Below are 20,675 nucleotides of genomic sequence, written 5' to 3'. Positions count from 1 at the left end.
TTAGGAGGATGAAACCTTTAATGTATATAGGTGGGTATAAGAGTGCTGACACCTAGTAATCACTATGTGCAGAGTCAATGAGCCTACATGCTCATGATAATACATAGAAGAAACGCAGTCTCAGTATTGTTGGGATTTTAGGTTGTGTAATTTTCCCTCTGAATATTTTTGATTAAGACATATTAGAGAATTTTAGAGTTATAATAGATTTCGGAAATTATTATAGTTTTGTACCACTTTGTATTTGTATAGGAATAACCACACAAAAGTTTATGTTACTTTAGAGTGACACTTCAAAATTTAGACATCTCACTTGATATATTAAAAAAGTGAATTTGAGAGATGTGTTAATAGATGTACCATTGCACTGTGCTCAGAGCATGGATTTAGATCAGAAAGATCTAGGTTCCAGTGCCGACTATAGTAGCAGTTCTGTGACCTTGGACGAGTTATAACCTTTCCGTGCTTTTGTTCTTATTATACATAAGAATGGTGGTAAGGATTCTCACTTCACAGGAAAAGGAAAGGCCCTGGAGCACTCTGTCTATAATAGATACTCAATACGTGATAGTTTTGATTCATCCCTCCCTCTTGACTCTTCCTCTTTCCTAGCTAAGTGGCTTTTCTTAGATCCTGCAACTTGTTAGTACCTTTTATTAATTTACAAGTCGTTATTTATTTTGAACTAAATCTAAACTGAATCTTGAGGGCCACTTTGGGACATTTCCTTTGTGAACTCAACTTTGGGTTTCTTTTTTTCTTCTGCCAGTATTCTCTATACCAAAGGTAGCAAGAAGGTAAGTCCTCAAAAGGACACCGCAGGAGCTTGTAAAGATTTAGAGAATGTAATTGAAAATAAATTGGTAAGAAAGAGAACAGTATTGCAGCTTAAAGAAAGAACCTTTCTCTCTATACATAAAACATAGAAGGAGAGAAAGCACTTGGAACACTCCCATCTACATAATAGACACTAAATACATGTCTCTTATACTTTATTCCTGGTATGTTGGATCTTGAGTCTGATTGGCCAATCAGGAATGAACTATGGGTGTTTGAGTGGCCCTCATACTGCCTCAGTTTCCAGTCCTCCAGTGTTGGCTTAGGTTTAGAACCAGGAATCTTTCTTGCTTTGTTCTGCTAGTCAAAGTTCGTCTCCATCTCTATCATCATCGTCATCAGTGTCATCATCAATCATTATTGTTTGTCATTTCCTTTGGTATTCCTCTGTTAGAGAAAACGCTGTAAGAAACAGCCATGATCTCCTATGGTGTTGCCATTCCCTGTTACCTCCTATGACTCTGCATTCCTTACTCCTAAGAGCTAAATCCCTTGATGACCACCATTATGGATGTTTGCCTTTTCTAGGACTTTACCTAATCATAAGGGAAGCAGAGCAAGAGCAAGAAACAGAAAGAGAGAAAGAGAGAGAGGGAAAGGATGCACATTAGTTGTCATCCTCACTCCTCCTCAAAATCATATTCTTCAGACTATTCAGACTATAGATTAGCCCCTTGTAGTTCTGTTTCCTCTCCACATTTTCCTTGTCTCCTCTTCCTATCTGGTCTAGAAACACTTCCTCTTTCAAACCCAAGACAGTAGATGAGCTTCTAATTTCCCACATAATAACTACCATCATTTTTCCTTGGGTCTTCATTCTGTTCCTCAAACGTGCAGGTTGTTGGTGAGGATCTTATGGAGAATGGATTGATTTCCTGATGCTGAACACCACTCCCATCTTTGTTTAAGTGTACGCTGCTCACCCCTACCCCCAAATCTGGAATTCCCTACTATTGGGAACTGGGCGTCTGATTGCATATTCTAGAAGAGACTTTATTTGTAATTTAGACTGAGATTATTTTCTGTTGAGAAATATGACCTGGCCTATTTAGATGCTTTAAGCCAACAGTTTTCCAAACCCTACCTCCTTTGGTCTTGGCATGCTCTTTTTCCTTATTGGTCCTGAGTTTCCAAACTATTAGCATACTTCAAGTCTGGGCACCGCTGATTATGACAGACTGCCCCTTCACTCCTCTTTCTAATAACATATTGATGTTTATGCCTTTGTCTTTATTTTTAACCACTTTATTAAGGTATAATTTACCTGCTATAACATTCACCCATTTAAGGTATACAAGTCAATAGTTTTTAGTATAGTTACAGAGTTGTGCAAGGATTGATAAATCTAATTTTAGAACATTTTCATTACTCCCAGCAGGAACCTGTACCCATTGTCAGTCACTTTCCTCACCCCCCTGCCCTAGGCAACTGCTAATCTACTTTCTGTTTCTATAGATTTGTCTATTCTGGACATTTTATATAAGTGAAACCATACCATGTGGTCTTTTGTGACTGGGTTATTTGACTTAGCATAAACTCTTCAAGATTCATCCATGTTGTAGCATATATCAGTACTTTGTTACTTTTCATTGCCAAATAATATTTCGTTGTATAGCTATATTCCGTTTTATTTGTTCATTGATCAATTGATGGACCTTGGGGTTGTTTCCATTTTTTGGCTATCATGAGTAGTGCTATTATGAACAGTCATGTATAAGTATTTATGTGGGCATATATTTTATTTTTTCTTGAATATATACTGAGGAGAAGAATTGCTGGGGCATATGGTAATTCTATGACTAACATTTTAAGGAACCTTCAGGGAGTTTCCCAAAGTGGCTGCACCATTTTACAATCCTACTAGAAATGTGTGAAAGTTCTGTTTTCTCCACAGCCTCGTCAATGCTTGTTATTGTCTGTCTTTGTGATCATAGTGTGATCACACTCACACTAGTGAGTGTGAAGTGGTAGCTCATTGTGGTTTATTCACATTTCCCTGATGGTATTGAATATCTTTCATGTGCTTGTTGGCTATCTGTATATCTTCTTTGGAGAAATGTCTCTTCAGACCCTTTGCTCACTTTTTAATTGGATTGTGTTTTTACTATTGATTTTTAATAGTTCTTTATATATTCTAGATGCAAGAGCATCATCACATATATGGTTTGCAAAATTTTCTGCCATTCTCTATGTTGTCCTTTCACTTTCTTAATGGTTTTTTTTGATTCAAAAACTTTTTAATTTTGATGAAGTTCAATTTCTATATTTTTTCTTTTATTGTTTGTGCTTTTGTCATCATATTTAAGAAACCACTGTCTAATCCAAGGTAATGAAGATTTACTCTTATGTTTTCTTTTAAGAGTTTTATAGTTTTAGTTCTTACATTAGGGTGCATGATCCATTTTGAATTAATTTTTGCATATGATATGAAGTAGTGGTCCAGCTTCCTTCTTTTGCATATAAGTATCCAATTATTCCGGCACCATTTATTGAAACAACTATTCTTTCTCCATTGAGTTGTCTTGTCTCTTGTTGAAAATAAATTGACTATAAATTTAAGGGTTTCTTTTTGGACTTTAAATTCTATTCCATTGATCTCTATATTTATCCTTATGTCAGTAACACACCTTCTTGTAGCTTTTTGGTGAGTTTTGAAATTGGAAAGTGTGAGTTCTCCAACTTTGCTTTTCCTTTTAAAAATTTCTCTGGTTATTCTGGGACCTTTGCATTTTCATATGAATTTTAGGTTCATCTTGTCAACCTCTGCAAAAAACAGAGTTGGCATTTTGATAGGAATTACACTGAATTTATAGTTCAGTGTGGGGGAATATTGCCCTCATAACAATATTGTGTCTTTCAATCCATAACATGGAAAGTCTTTCCATTTATTAAAGTCTTCCCTAATTTCATTTTATTGTCCTTTTTTTGGGGGAAGATTAGCTCTGAGGTAACATCTGCCACCAAGCCTCCTCTTCTTGCTGAGGAAGACTGGCCCTGAGCTAACATCTGTGCCTATCTTCCTCTATTTTTATATGTGGGATGCCTGCCACAGCATGGCTTGACAAGCAGTGCGTAGGTCTGCACCTGGGATCTGAACCCGTGAACCCCAGGCCACCGCTGTGCCACTGGGCCAGCCCTCCTAATTTCTTCAATGATGTTTTGTGGATTTTAGTATAGAAGTCTTGTACTTCTTTTGTTAAATTTATTACTAAGTATTTTATTTTTTGACGCTATTATAAGTAGAAATGTTTCCTTAATTTTATTTTCAGATCATTTATTGCAAGTATATAAATATACAATTGACTTTGCATATTGATATTGCACCTTGCAACCTTGTTGATCTTGTTGTTGGCTTAATAGGTTTTTTGGTGAATTCCTTAGGATTTTTTTCTATACAAGATCATGTTCTCAAATAGAGATAGTTTTACTTTTTCCTTTCCAATCTGGATGCCTTTTACTTATTTTTCTTTCTTAAATTATCTGATTAGAACTTCTAGTACAATTTTGAATATAAGTGAAAGAGGACATACCTGTCTTGTTCTTGATCATAGGAAGAAAGCATTTAGTCTTTGACCATTAAGTAAGATCTTAGCTGTGGGTTTTCATAGATTCTCTTTATCAGGCTGAAGAATGTTTTTGTCTTTTTTGACTGAAATTGAATATCTCTGAGTATGTACTTCTCACAAATACAACAGTGAATAAAAATGCAAATGAAAGTTCAACTCACATTGAGGTAATAGGAGCTAGAGAAACGTGACAATTAGACCAAGGGTGATGTCATTTTCCTTGTGCATTATGCTTTTGAAGGAGGTGATATTGAAGAAAACTAGGTCTTCCTAGTAAGAGGATATTTTCATACTTAATATAGAAGGAGTCCTAGTCTACTAACTTATCTCTTAGAGATTCATGCCTCATGCCACTCAGTGTCCTGTGAATTCGGGTAATGTTCAGCATTTAGTGTAAACTGTAATAACTCTAGAACATTTATGTGACAGTCATTTATCTTGGATATGAACGACCATTGCTATAAATTTATAAGCTATTTAGTGATATTTAACATCAAAGGTAGTCTTGTGCTTCATTTGGACTATGGAGGCCTTTGTGATATATTTAGTCATAAAGTCATTTTGATAGCAATAAAGAAACCAAGGGGCTCTTGCTGACTTGCGTATGCTATATGGAAAGCATTTTTGAATGGTTTATTTCTGCATTAGAGGAAAACACCAACCTTCTGGGGGTTGTCCACATTCCAGCATCTTGCATCTGTTGTATTTACGATAGAAACAAGGCAGAAAAAGAGAGTATTTAGTCATCTGCTGATTCCATTTGGTGCTAAATACGTACTTTTCTCCAGAGTGTAAGAATGTTAATTTATTTTATGTACCAGAGTGGATTGCAGCCATTCCTAGAGACATGAGTATTCAAATAGGCAAAAACTAAACAGTGAATACTCTGCATGTAGATGAGTCGTGCTCGATTTATAGTTGTTAAGTAAGGCAAAGTCTTTGTTAATTAGGTATCTGGATTTTTAAGTACAGTTTACCTTCTAATAGGCAGGCATACACAGCTGACCTTTTAACTACAGCCACTATGTTTTAAGTTCAGAAGCTTTCTATACGCATTCTGGTAAGCCTTAAAAACGACCTAAAGTAAAACCCACAAGTAAATCCTAAGATAAACAGGTGCACTTGTTCTAAGATCTGTCTCTGATATGAGAGATAAAAGGGAGCAGGAAGTTTTGTGCTATCTATTTCTGTGCCTTTTATCTGTCTTCTCAGGTATAATTAGACAATTTTCTGGTATTTTATTTCCATATGTGTGGGATAAGTTTTTGCATGTGAGATCAGTAAGATGTTTCAAATAGTTAATTGCAAATTTTTAATTTAGGTTGGTGTTAATTAATTAATTCATTAAATAAATATTTATAAAGTACCTTTCATGAGACCTCATGGAGCTTACATTCCATTGGAAAAGACAGAAAACAAACACGTTAAAAACTATAACATAGGCTATGTTAGTGGTCGATACTAAGAAGAAAGTAAAGCAGGGAAAGAGGATATGGCATATTGAAAGCGGAATTGTTGGTTGAACTTTTAGATAGGGTGACCAAAGGAGGTCTCACTAAAAAGTTGATTTTTTGAGTAAAAATTCAAAAGAAGTGGGAGAGTGAGCCAGTCATGTGTCTAGAAGAGCATGCCAGCAATGGGATGGCCTAATGTAGGGACATGTCTGGCTTTTAGAGAAATAGCAAGGAGGTCCATGTGGCTGGATCACAGTGAGTGAAAAGAGTAGTAGGTATGAGGTCAGAGAGATATGTAGGATGGTTTGAGCAAAGCAGTGGCATGATTATTTGCTAGAGATGATAAGAGGTCAACTTCTGGATAAATGAGAGTAAAACTGATAGGATTTGTTGACAGACCAGACATGAGATTCAAGAGAAAGAGAAGTAAAGGATCAAGGTTTTCGGTCTGGACAACTGGAAAAATTGCCTTTTATTGAACTCGTGAAGACTATGGGAATAGCTGGTTGAGGGACACTATCAAGATCTTGGGTTTTGATATATTCTGTTTGAGATGCCTATTGGAGAGACAACTGACTTTTACATCATTTTTGGGGGCTTTTGTTTACCTGGGGCATTTCTAAATGCTCATCTGGCTCTCTTTCTTAACCTTCCCATGCTTTCCCTTATAATTCCTGTAGGAATTCTGATATATTCCACCAATGTTAGCCCATTTTATTTATTTTAGCATATTATTTTGTAACAGTTTTCAGAGAGCAGAGGATTTCAGAACGAATGCTTCTTTTTACTTTATATTTTCTCACAGCTCTTAGTTCAATTCTACTGTACAAACGCTTGTTGAAATCAGTATCCCAGAATACTCAAAACTTTGCAAGATTATTAACGTAAGCTATTTCTGTTTTCCTCAGTCAGATGGATCTGTTAATGTAGGGAGCACTAACTTAACTTTATGAAAAGCATATCAAACACGGGACATCTTTACCTATATTCTGTTCAAGATCTTGCTTCCCACTGGAGAATGTGTTTAGAAATCAGATATTTTCTAGAACAGCCTGAGATACATAGCAATAAGCACTGAATAACATACTTGCATATAAGTGCTAAAAACTGTCATCCTTAGCTTTTTCGAGGAGGCCTAGGCCAGAACGCTTTGAAGACCAGCTCGCAGGCAGATCCAGTTAGCCTAACTGGGAACACAATTAATGAAGCACATTTCCATTCTAGACTGAGCATATCTTAGCTTTTCGTAGTTGTGACTTCCTTTCCAAAAAGAAATTTTATTTCATGGAAAAGTAAATTATTTTATGGCAGTAACCCTCAAAGCTTTCTGATGTCTTTAAAGTGGTGAGAGGTGTTAATTCATTGGTCTGTGCCAGCTCTTATACAAGGCCCAGGAGATGAAAGAATTAAGACATGGTTTTGACCCTAATAAAAACTCATAATTCAGTGAAGGACATGGAAGTGTCAATGAATAACTATAGCAAAGGGTAATGGTTTAATACATGCTAGATTAGTGCTATGTAAGCACTAATCTGTACAAGCACTGTTGGAGCACATGAGTGCATCTGTGGGTGACAGAACATGGGAATCCAAGATGTCTTGAAGGATAAATAGATATTCACCAGGAGATGCAGGTGGGAGACTGCACAATAGCTCATGCAAAGGCACCTGTAGAAGCTCATGTGATTCTATGTGGCTGGAGAAAAGGGTACCTGTGAAAGAAGTGGTGGAAAGTGAGGCAGGAGAGAGAAGCTGGAGTCAGATCCTGTTGTCTATAATAAGCAACATGAGCTTTAGTATGTGTGGATTAACAGTTGCTTGAAAACCTTAAATTGGGGAATAATGATTGTATTTGAAATTTAGAGAGACTCCTCTGATGGTATTATAGAGAAAAGATTGTAGAAGTCAAAAAGCTCTGTCTCTTGCCAAATATTTCTCTAATTTGTTCTCTCCACCTTGTATTCACAACCATCTTCTTAGTTTTATCTCTAATTATTTCTCCTCTAGACTAGTACTAGTAGTGAGGGCAAAAACAAAGGTACATATTAGAGAAATATTTAATTAGTAGAGTAAGAGATCTTACCTAGTGGTGGGGATGAGGGAATAGCAGAGTCAAGGATATTCCTCAGATTTCTTATTAGCTGGATACTGGGGCCATTCAGTCTGAGAATGTGGGACGAGGGGCATATTTGGGTGCGGGGAGTGTAAGAACGACAATAAGTTCAATTTCAGACAGGTTTATTTTGAGATCCAACTTGAGTTAATGCATATGGAGCTCAGAAAAGAGGTAAATACCTGTGAATTTAAATTTAATATTCACTGTCATCTAAGAAGACAGGGAAAACATTTTAAGGAGGGAATATGGCTGATAGTTTGCTTCATAGAGGGAGGTCAAGTAGGAAAATGCTGGAAAAATATTTCACATTAAATCATTTAACCTCATGAATACCCTGTAAGTTAAGAATTATTCTTCTCATTTTGTAACTGAAGTAAAATTAGTTTTTCTACTCAAAACCTCCTGTTATTGGATGTTTTTGTGCTGGGATTCCAACCCCAGTGCTCATGCTATTTCCTTTATAATGAGGCAGACTACCTACCTGGAAGTTGCTCAGCCTTTGCCTCACTCCTCTTCCCTTAGTGTAGGCTTCTCAAACCCAGGACGAGCATTTTCTATCTTTCTAACCTCTTCCAAGGTCAGACACGAAGGGTAAGAATGTAAAGCATGGAGATGCATTCATAAGGCTCCCACAAATGTCTGTGCTAGTACTTTAGAGCAGAGATCAGGGGTTCTTTTTGTTTGGCCAGTTTGAATGTTTTTCAATGGGGCAGCTACTCTAGTGCGCCAGGGCCTCACCACCCCCTGTTGACTTACATCTGGCCTATTCATCCTTTCTGCTTAGAATAAACATCAGTTCATAGCCTTAGCTTAAAGTCACCGTACAGCAGGTGTTTCAAGCATGTTGAATTAAACTAAAAAGCCAAACAGTTTTTTCCTATGAGAAAAGCAACTATTAAGCTATCATTACTAAAATGCCATGTTTAGAGTGTTTCCTTTATCAAAGGTAAATTGAAAAAGTCAAGATGATACTTACTAATTTCACTCTTTTTCCATATATCTCTGACTTCTATTTTTGAGCAATCTAAGTGACCTTATGGATCACTCTTTAATTTCTAGTCTTATAGTTTTGGCCTGAGGTTTTCTTATCAGTCTTATTCTGAAACTGAATTAAGGAAGATGTTTTTAATCTGAATTGTAATACAATTATTCATCAGGCAGATGTGCCTGAAATATGTATTCTCTGTTGGGCCACCAGAGAACAGCAGGGTTATAGCAAAGTTTCTGGGGGAGGAAGACAAATCCTTTACCTTCTAGGTCCTTCTGGCTGGGCTATGAATTAAATTGACATGAGACAGAATGATAAGAAAAAATCAAAAAAAGCTTTCTAACATTGTATACATGGGAGAAACCCAGGAAAACTGAGTAACTCTCAAAATGGCCGAGGCTGCCAGCTTAAATGCCATCTTCAGCTAAAGACAAAAGAGATGTTAGGGGTAGGAGGAGTTAGTTATGGGAGATCACCAGAAAAGCACAGTAAACAAGAGTAAGGTTATTATGCAGATTTGAGTCCTTGCCTTTCTGCACTGATAAGCGTTTCTAGAGATAAGGTCACCCCCTTCCTTCCTGGAACAGAGAGGGAGACATCTTTACAAACGGAGGTCTCCCTTACAAAAGTGAATGTCTCTTACAAAGGGTAACTTCTACTTGGTTTTCAGAGCTTTTCCCATGTCTGATGTTTTTAAAAAAATAACCAGCCAGAAATAATCCTCATGCCAAAGAGAAACATCTTGAGGTGGCAAATTCTGCTTCCCTACAAGTCGTTTCACAGACTTTGGGAGCAGATGATGAAGTTACTGACAACAAATACAAATAGTGTTGGGTAGAAATAGTGTTGAGACAGGAACCAATTCTGGAGCCTATTCATAGCTGGGCCATTAAATGAAAAAGTGAATAGAGAGCGTTTGAGTATAGGAAGCATTATAGTTCTTCCGTAAATGTTGGCTTTCTTAAAAATAATCACCACCCCGTCACTTTTTACTAATCTTGTGTGTCTTTGAACAAATTTTCTTTTCCTCTTTTAACAATTAGGGATAATAAAACTTTTCATGTCTCCTCATGGAATTCTTTGTGAAAGAATTACTGGAAACGTGTTAAACAGGATAAACCACTACATGAATGTAAGGGGTTAGCAACTAGGAAGTTGCATCAACACCCCTGGACTTGGATTCCATTTGGACTAAGTGATGCCGTTTGCTCCCTGAGATGCAACAGAGTATTTGGAAAATGGTGGTCTCATAAGTGAGTCACAGAAGCTTAAATGGGAAGGAATTGTAAAGATAATGATATTTGTTGATCTTTGACTAGGTGTTAAAATCCAACTTAACTCTCATAGATGTTAATTAATCAATACTTTTGAGGAAGAGTTTTCCAACTTAGGGATATTTGAATTTTATTAGATCAAGTGATGAAATATACACACAAATGGAAGGAAAGCATGAAGTACAGTACCTGGATCTTGCAGAAGTAGCTCATTAGTTTTCTATTTATTCCCTTTACTTTAATGTTATGGTAGATGACATCAGATGGAATTTATTTTTTAGATATAAATTCTAGGCAAACAATACACAGATGTAACACATATTGCATTTTCTTCAGATGGATAGAAAATGAACATAGTGCGATTCTGAACTTTATATGTACATTTTTTTGACTGACATGGCAGTCTGCATTAGAATTAAGTAATAATATTTTCCTAGGAGGTTTCTTTGGAGTTATTAATATTCACTTTGGTGTATTTCAACTACCCAAGGTATGCATTAATGGCCCAGGATGCATACCTTGGGGATATATTAATACTATTATTATATGGTTTCTCAGATTTCTATTTGCATTTGAAGAATTCTTTTATTGTCTCCTTTATTGAATCTGTCCTGTTAATATGAAATAGAAAATGGGAAATAAGGATAGAAAAGCAGTAAAGGCCTCTCTCTGCTGCTTAATAATGTTTTGACTGTAAAATCTTGCACTTTTTCAATCTTTATTTTTTTCTCAAAACTTTCTTTTTATCTCTGTAGTCTGCTCTTGTTTCCCCATCTTTTATCCCTCAGCTGAGTTAAGGCTGAGCATTCCATTTCCTAATTTATGTTGGAGAAAGCATTTACATTAGCAAGCGTTTGCCCTATTTTGTTTCTGGGAGAACATGAAGCTGCCTGGTGACCAGTGAAGCAGATAGCAGGAGTATCTCGACTGAGAGAGGACGGGGGATAGAAGCCAACCGAGAATGGGGTCCGAATGGCAAAGCATCCATGGGCTTTTCTGCTGCACATCTCAGTTTCAAGAACACAAAACTGCTCTTTATAAGCTCTCTTCCTTCCCCTGCCAGAGTGGTTTTCTCAGCTCCCAAAACTTCGTTTAAACACCTGGAAGATAAACTTAAGAATTTGCCCGTAGTTTTGCTTTGTTGAGCTGAGTATCTGCTGAGCTATTCCACTTGCGCAGGAATGCAGCTTAGTAAGTTTTCTCAGATTCTCCGAAATGAGGGTGTGTTCAAGGGTGCGTGGAATCACTTGCTATGAAAATCCTTTAGCCTTGCCCTTTTCAACAGCCAGGCTGTGGGAGCTTTCTCTTATTTTATTTTTCAAACATTTAGATTTCTTTTTCTCTCTCTCTTTTTTTTTAACAAAAGCCCTCAAAGTTGGTAGAAGATGCTTGCAAATGGACTACATCTCAAATTTTCTCATCCTTACCTTAATATCATGGGAAATGTGACACCAGGGCAAGTCTATGGCTTATTTATAACAGTGTCCTTTGTCTAAAGATGTGACAGATTGTGAATATTTGCTTAGCTTTACTAACATTTCGTTTTGTTTCATTTTGTGTAAACTTTTTAATTGAAGGATAAAATATGTTCTGTAAAATGCACAGCTTATAAGCTTACAGTTCAATGAATTTTTCCAAGCTGAACACTGTCATGCAACCAGCACCCAGAGGAAGAAACAGAAAGTTACCACAATCCAAAAGATCCTTTATGTCCCTTTCTAGTCTCTAATCACGCCTCAAGAGTAACCACTATTCTGATTTCTAAAACCGTAGATTAATTTTGCCTGAGCCTGAATCTTTTATGGGTCAAATCAAACCATATACACTCTTTTGTATCTGGCATTTTTCATTCCATATTTCATATTGTCACATGTAGTTACATTTTGTTCATTCTCATTAAGTTGTTTCCAGTTTGAGGCTATTGTGAGACTGCTTCTATGAACATTTGCTGGGTCATGGGGTATATACACAGTAGATACTATCAAATAATTTACCAAAGTAGTTGTACCAATGTCTTCACTAACATTTAATGGAAAGATAGGTATAGTTTAATTTTACTCTTTAGCTTTCTGTGGCATTGTCATGAATAAATTTGTCCAAACTTCCCAGATTATGTATATTTTTCACAAATTTGATTTCTTGGAGTAATCATATCCAAAGTTTCATATCCTTTCGAGCTTATTTTCCTCTTATTTATTTCTTATTAATTTGTCTAGTTGTTTCTTCAAAAAATGTATTAAACTCCTACTATGTGCCATATACTACTAGATAATGGGATACAAAATAAGTAAGCTATAATGCTTGATTCAAGCATTAATGATATAATGAAGCATTCAAGATATAATGAAGTGAAGGAGACAGCAATATGAACAGATATATTTTTAATTTATTCCATTCAAATTTAAAAATCTACTTCCTCAATGTATTACTCCTTGATTTAGTAAAGTAGTCCATTAACAATTTGTCAAATTCATTCATGAATTCTAGATTTTTTTATCATGTGTCCTCCAATAAAAATTTCCCATTTTCAAGGCGAACAGACCCCGTATTTTTAACTCCCTGATACAGAAGTTATCTTGTTTTCTCAAATTGCTTAAAAAAATTTCTTTGATTCTCTTTTCTTAAAGCATGATGACTATAATTACCCAGTGTAATTATCCACAGGTTGTAAACTTTAGGGTGTGCATGTGTTTTTTGATTGCTTGTTTGTTTTTTTTGAGTTCAGTATTTTCCAATGTCCTTCTTGGTGATTTACAATATATATTTGGCCTTTTGGGCTAGCACATAAAATTACCATGTTTACATCCTCAAGAAACAATTTATGATGACTCCCGGTTCTCCTTATTGTGACATTCATCCTGGGTGAAGTCGCTGTAAACTTCATGCACATGGCTTTAGCTCCCAGCTCTAAGCTGGTGATTCACAGATCTCTGTTTCTAGCCCACTCTCTACTCTGAATTCTAGATCCATGTATAGTATATTTTCATTTGGATATTCTGGTGGCATATCACATTTGGCAGATAACGAAATATACTTTACCTTTCTCTTCCCAACACATTATTCATTCTGTATTCTCCCTCTTGGTGAATTCATCACTGTGTACATAATTGCTGGAAGCAATTTTCTAGATGCTTCTATATACCTTCCCCGCTCCCTTAAATATCACAAAGTCTCACCATTTTTACCTCCTAGGTATTCCTGAATCCATCCTACTACAGCTTAGCAATAGCATTCAGTGTTCAGGCACTCCTTGTCTCTCACCTGGATTAATTGCCTGGTCTCCTGGACTGCAATTTTATTCTCTCTAATCTACTCAAAAGACCATTGCTAGAGCAATCTTTGAAAATGCACACCTGAGCTCGTTGCTCTCACAGTTCTTTAGCATAGCATGTGAAATATCTCCTGCTTACCTTTCTGGCTGGATTCATCATCATTTCTGCTCAGGTTCCCTGTACTCGTAGTGCCATCTGCAGTGGCCTGCGTGCTTCCCTCTCTCTTATGCCTTAGGCCTTTGCACATGCTGTTTGCTTTGCTTATTGTTTTGTTCTGCATTGTTCACAGGAATAAATTCTACTTACTATTTAAGAGTCACTTCCTCTGATAAATCTTCAGTCCCTTCAAGTGAAGGACTTTCCCCTATGCTATGAATAACTCTATTTTAACTCCCATATAAATTTGTTTCCCCTTCTGACCTATAAGCTCTTTATCTTTGCATTCCTAACATTTAGCACACTGCCTGATGTATAGTAAGGGCTCAATAATATTTGTTGAATGAATGGTTGAATTAATTAACTTATAGCTTAGAGCCCTCCATTTTTATGCTTTGTGATCTTTAAAATCTCTAAATATATTTTGTTCTCTTGCCAGGGTTAAAACTCATATGTTATTTCGCTACCCACTTGCACAGACGGTGAGGTCTTCTTTTTTAATGCCATCTGTGTGTTTCTTCATCAGCTGGAAGCATTTAATGTCTCCTTAACTTGGAAATCTCAAGTGAGCTTTTTCTTCTGGAACATTTTTAAAAAGATATTAAATAAATATCAGTCCCTGAGGAGCTGAATTCTTTGTCCTTTTTCATCCAGAGAAATCCCTAATTGACCCTACCATTTAATTCCTGTTTTGACCTGGTTTAAAATTTTAGGAAATAGACAACCTACGAACCTTTGAATCCAGGGTATCATCGGCTAAAGCCAAATAAAGCAACCACAAACACCACCACAACCTTGTTTAGAACGATGGCATTCATTACTTCTTTTATCTTTGTGCCTATTTACTGCATTAAATTTATCTTTTGGGATGTGCCTTAGGAGAAATGGTCTTGCTCTCTCAATTTCCCTTACCCAAACTCTGTAACCTGCCTTTCTTTCCCCTACCTGCTGCCATAATATGTTATTTTTGTTATGTTCACTGCATCTGTCCTTTCTCACAGGCTTTATCGGCTTGCTCTTTGGTGTAATCATGCTCATTAAGGATTCTGTAATTGCCTTGGGCAGAGATAACAAAGCATAGGCTAAAAAGCCAAAATACGTTAGAATTTTTTAAATTTCAAAGTCCCTCCAGCATTACAGTTACCGCAATTAACAGTCAGATATACACAGCCACCATCAGAGTAAAAGAAATAATATTTTTAACTTTATCCTTTTTTGTAATAATATGTGTTTGCAGACTTTCACCTTTCAGAGACTACCTAAATGTTGACTGTGCCATTCTAAATAGAGAAGTATAATGGGTAAGTCACTTTAGAGGGAATTATATAATTAGTTTAGATTATACTCTAATATGCAGAGAATTTTCTTCAGCTTTTTCTGAATATTTATACTTTTTATTGTTATTCCTTTAAGGAGCTGTGAATCCTTTCAAACATTAAATTATTTATCCTCTAAGTCACACTGAGAGAAATACAGATCATGCTATAAAATTGTGGGGAGTATGAAAATCACTAAGCCCATCACGGGGCAAAAACAGTACACCAAGTTTGATAAATTTAAGGAAGAAAGTAGTTCTGTACTCTTTCCATAATTCTCTACTATTTTCCAAGTATACCCCAATTCTGATGTATTGCTTAGTCAATCTCATGAGAGGGTTGGCAGAAGTATCATTATCCCCATTTTTACAGATGGAAAAACAGACACTGAAAGAGTAGAAGACTTACGCTGCTCGTAGTGCTAATGACAGAGCTGAAACTAGAACCCAGACTAGAAATATAAGGGGCAAATCATAGCACGCCAAGAAACCACAAAGTGGCTTTTCTTGGGTAATTAGTGAGTATGAACAACGGGTTGACAGCTTCTTCTGACTGTCCTCCCTACGTCTCGAAAAGAAGTTAATCTCCCCGCAAGCTCTCACGAGGTAGCAGACAGCCTTTATTTTCAGAAAGGGAGGAACTAAAAATACAGTAGCACAGCCATTTATTAACCTCAGGCACCATTATCCCGAGGTAGCGGAGTCTTGTGAAAAAATCATGGGATCTGCAATCAGAAGACTTAGGTTCAGATCTCAGTTCTTTTACCAGCCTCTTAATCTCCCTACACTAAACACCTATTTAGTTAAAATGGGGCTAATAACACCAACCTTACTGCTTCAAAGGGTGTTGTGATGATCAATAAGATACTATCTAGGAGCACCTTATAAACTATAAGTCATTACACAGATACAAGTCCTCATCCTTGTATAGTAGCAAATAAGGGAAAGCAAATAAGGGCTTCCTGTGCAGGAAAAAGTATAACAGTTGTCAGGATCATGGCTTAGCAGTTACACTGCCTTGAATTACAATACAACAAATGCCACCGTCTAGCTCTGTTACTTGGCTCAGGAACTTATTCTCCCTAAGCCTCAGTTTTCTCATCTTTAAAATGGGGAATAATATCTGTCATGAGTTTTTATAAGAATTACATGAGATATTGTATGTGGGATGCATAAGCTATTGTTTAGTTCCCTTGAATTGGTTTTCTTTAAAATAAACATTTTATTTATATTAACAATTTTAGATTTCCAGAAAAGTTGCAGAGATAGTACAGAGCGTTCCCATCTACCTTTCTCCTGGTTTCCTCTACTGTTAATATCTTACATTTGCCACAAAAAACAGGCCAACGTTCATGCATCACTAATAGCTAAACTCTGGGCTTTATTTGGCCTTCACTGATTTTTCCTTGAATGTTTTCTTTCAGTTCCAGCATCCAACCCAGGGTACCACATTGCATTTAGTTGTCATATCTCCCCAGTCTCCTCTGGTCTGTGACAGTTTCTCAATCAGTCTTCTTGTTATTCCGTGACCTTAACAGTCTTGAGGAATACTGCCCAGGGATCACGTAGGATGTTCCTTAATCCTGTTTTGTTTGTGGTTGTTTTTTTCATTATTAGACTGAGATTGTGGGTTTCTGGAGAGAATACCAGAGACGTGAAGTGCTCTTCATGTCACAGTATGTCAAGGGGTACACAATATCCATGTGACATCACTGATGATGTTAACTTTCCCCACTTGGTTAAGGTAGCCCTTGCCAGGATTTTTCACTGTATTTTGAGCTAGTGTTCATTAGCTATCACTTATACAGGGCTTTCTCTTCCCTCTCTTCCCCCTGTTTGAAATGCATTTCATTTATATTTACTGGAAATGTCATCTTTGCAGAAATATCTTCTCTGACCCCCCCAAGCTAAAGCAGCTTTCTCCTCTCAAGTCAGTCTCTATGACATTTCACTTTTGTGTTTTCTTCATCACGTTTATCAATACCTGACGTTGTCTTATGTATTTGTTTACTGAGTTTATTGTTTGCCTTTAGGCCCCTGTCCCCTCAAACAGGAATTAAGCTTCAGGAAAACAAGGTCCTCATAGGATTGTTCACGTCTGTACACCCAGCAGCCAGCATGAGGGCTAGCATATGCTAAGTGCTTAATAACTATTTGTTGAATAAATGTCAAAGAAAGAAAGATCTGGGGTTAATTTATTAGTAAGTATTTCTAAAAAAGAGTGGAAAATAGCTGAATGGTGGGAGGTTCAATTTACTGTTCTTAACTGAATTGGTTTAGTTTTAATGAAAAGGTTAAATGCAATCATCAGCATCTACGGAAATAGGTAATCAACATCCTTGTAATTCAAGCTCTCTTATAATGCACTTAATAATGTGAATGCCAGAGTATTTTTCTGCCTTATAAGGATATGACTGACAAACGTGGGATCTACTCAGTTGCTATTCATCTGCACCATTGTGACCTTTATTTGCTAATTGGCTCAGCTTTCCTATTGGAGAACTTTATCAGAATCTGAAGGAATGTACAAATAATGGATGCCCTTGGTTTTAACTTATAGCAGACTTCTTAGTGTCTGCTTTCTTTTCATTTATATTGGCAGAAAAATGGAGCTTCTTTGTGTAAATCTTTCTCCATAACCCATTGTAAGGAAACTCTCTTTTTATTTTCTTCCTCAGGACTTAAAATCTCCAAATCAGAGGGATGAAATTGCAGGAGCCCGGGCCTCCTTGAAGGAGAACTCCCCCCTCTTGCATTCAATTTGTTCAGCTTGTTTGGAACATTCTGATGTTGCTTCCCTCAAAGCCAGCAAGGACACTGTTTGTGAAGAAATTCAGAATGCCCTCAATGTAATTTCAAATGCTTCTCAAGGCATCCAGAATATGCTGGTCCCGCCAGAACCCCAGGCAGCAACTCTGGGAAGTGCCCTTGATGAGCTGGAGGTAAGCTGAGAGAAAGGTAAAATGTGATTTGATGTCCCAATATCAACATAAATAGAAGTGGGTTTTCAGATCCATGTGTTGGAGTTTAGAGTATTAGACTTCTGATTCCTTTGCATCTTTGTCAAGGAAGTCAGTGAATTTAAATTGTGATTGTTAATTAGATTGAAATGATGACTTTATTTTACATACATCAACTTATGAAATGTGGGATTTATTCATTCCACAAATACTTATTATTGGTACTGTTCTTTGTGCTTGCGATATAATTGATCACTGCCCTTGTGAAGCTTACATTCTAGCAGGGGAATATAGGCAAAGTCCCAAATCAGTAACATTGTAGATAAGTAAATGGTATAGAATATTATGTTGGGAAAGTGAGATGTTATCAAAGGCTTGAAGGAAGTTAGAGAATTGGGCAGATGGAGATTTAGAGCAAAAGCTTGAAGGCATGCCCCCAGTGTTTAAGTGACAGCATGGAAGCCAGGGTGCCTGGGTGGGGAGAGCGAGGGGATGAGTGATAGGAGGTGAGGTCAGAGACCCAGTGGGGCCAGATTATAGCAGGCCATGTAGGCTTTTTAGGACTCTGGCTTTTACTCCAAGTTAAAGGGGATCCATTGTAAGGTCTTAAGCAGAAGTGTGACGCAATGAGACTTGAGTCTTAAAAGGCTGCATGTGGAGCATAGACTGAAGGGGAACAAAGGGAGAAGCTGAAAAACTAGGCAGGAGGCTATTGTTGTAACACAGCTTCCAACTTTGCAGTTTAAATGTACCACCTCATTCCACCTCACATTTTAGTTTGGACTAGAGTGGCATCAGTGAATATCAAGGCTAAATTTTGTAAGTAGAGCCAGCTGGATTTGACAGAATGAATGTAGGATTTGAGAGCAAGGGAGAAGTCCTGGCTGGTGTTGCAGGCTGGGTGCTATCCAGAAGCACACAGTGGATGGAGTTTGCTATATGAGGTGTTATTAGGAATTAACATGTGTGAAGAGAAGAGGGAGGGAGTAGGACAGAGCAGAGGAAGAAGTGGACCTGTGAGCCAGACTCACAAAGCCTGGACCAATCAGCAGGGATCTCTGGAGAGAGCATTGCCCTTGTGGGAACCTTGTCAGGCAGAAATAGCTAGACCTTTTTGTGACTTTCAGACCGGAAGCAGATCACCCTGCCCTGGGAAGGGCATGACCCCTAGGGAGTGGGAGTGGGGAGCAGCCCCTTGAAGCTAAGGCAGATTCTGAAGGAACTGACAGCTGGGGGCTGCCTGCTGGCCTCATTTTCCACAGCTAGGCAGCAAGTCCTACCTGGAAGGGGGATGAGCAGTACGCCTCTTTACCTACCACAGATAATTATAAGGTTTTGGGGTTTTTTTTTTTGCGTTGAGCAGCTAGATGGATGACGTTTTCATCAATTATGATGGGGAAGACTGTGTGTGAAGCTGGTTTTGAAAGAAAGATCAGAAATTCAATTTTCAACATGTTGAGTTTGGCATATTTATCAGACATTCAAGTATGATATTAAAGATCGTTGGCTACCAAAGTCAGACATGTAGTTGCTTAAAGGGAGGCAACGTAGTGTAGTGCTTAAGGATAAGTGTTCTGGAGCCCAAATGCCTGGGTTCCTATCTCAGCTGTGGCACTTACTGCCCATGTGGCCTTAGGAAAGTTATTTTATTAACTCTCAGTTTTCTCACCTATGAAATGGGGATGGTAATAGGACTTAACTTGTTATCAGAATCATTGAATTAATAATGAATAATAAGCATAAAAATGCTTAGAGCAGTGCCTGGCACATAGTAAGTGCTCAATCAATCTTTGCTCTTATTATCATTAGTGGAGATGACTATTTGGAAGCAGATTCCTCTGTAATGAAGAAATCAATGCAATTAAATTTACTAAAGTTTTACTGATAACTTAAAAAAATAAACTAAACTCATAACATAATTCCTATATTGTTCCTAACATTATTACTTTAATGATAAACTTACTGGATACTTAATTTACTCAAATTTAGAATAACCTTTCTGGGTGATTTTTCTTTAGTTACATATCTTTAAATCGGTCTCTTCATTTCTAATCCAACATTATTAAATTTCTAATTATCGGCAGTCATGTGAAAATTTATTAAATTCCTAACTATTAGTATCTATGTGAAAGTTTTAGGAACCATTTGTCTAAATATGGTAGAAGATTAGTGGTGACTCCTTTTTAATTTAATTATTTTATTGAGGTCATATTGTCTTATAACATTGTGTAATTTCATGTGCACAGTATCATACATCAGTTTCTGTATAGTCTGCATTGTGCTCACCACCAGTAGTCTAGTTTTATGTGTCACCATACGTACATGCCCATTTACCACTTTCGCCCTCCTCCCCACTCCCCACCCCTCTGCTAACCACTAGTCTGTTATCCTTATCCACGTGTTTGTTCATCTTCCACGTATGAGTGAAATCATGCAGTGTTTGTTTTTCTCTGTCTGGCTTATTTTGCTTCACATAATACCCTCAAAGTCCATCCATGTTGTCACAAATGGCACGATTTTGTCTTTTTTATGGCTGAGTAGTATCCCATTGTATATATGTACCGCATCTCTTTATCCATTCATCCACTGGTGAGCACTTGGGTTGCTTCCAAGTCTTGGCTATTGTGAATAAAGCTGTGAAGAACATAGGGGTGCATAAATCTCTTTGAAGTGTTGATTTCATGTTCTTTGGATAAATACCCAGTAGTGGGATAGCTAGATCATATGGTATTTCTGT

The 20,675-nt window shown here is 37.1% G+C and overlaps 1 protein-coding gene across 31 annotated transcripts in view; it reads left to right on the top strand.

Moving 5' to 3' along the window:
* CTNNA3 (catenin alpha 3) overlaps positions 1–20,675 on the top strand; it is a 1,517,748-nt gene that overhangs the window by 341,634 nt on the left and 1,155,439 nt on the right. For all 31 annotated transcript variants that reach the window (XM_070563754.1, XM_070563769.1, XM_070563716.1 and 28 more), the window contains one exon: positions 17,657–17,920. In XM_070563754.1, the coding sequence (XP_070419855.1) occupies positions 17,657–17,920 (264 nt within the window). The remainder of the gene's footprint in view (positions 1–17,656; positions 17,921–20,675) is intronic.

Source organism: Equus przewalskii, chromosome 1 (assembly GCF_037783145.1).
Source record: "Equus przewalskii isolate Varuska chromosome 1, EquPr2, whole genome shotgun sequence".
In the NCBI taxonomy this organism is placed as follows: domain Eukaryota; kingdom Metazoa; phylum Chordata; class Mammalia; order Perissodactyla; family Equidae; genus Equus; species Equus przewalskii.
The sequence above is the reverse complement of the archived record's forward strand: the minus strand, read 5'-3'. Positions and strand labels throughout refer to the sequence as shown.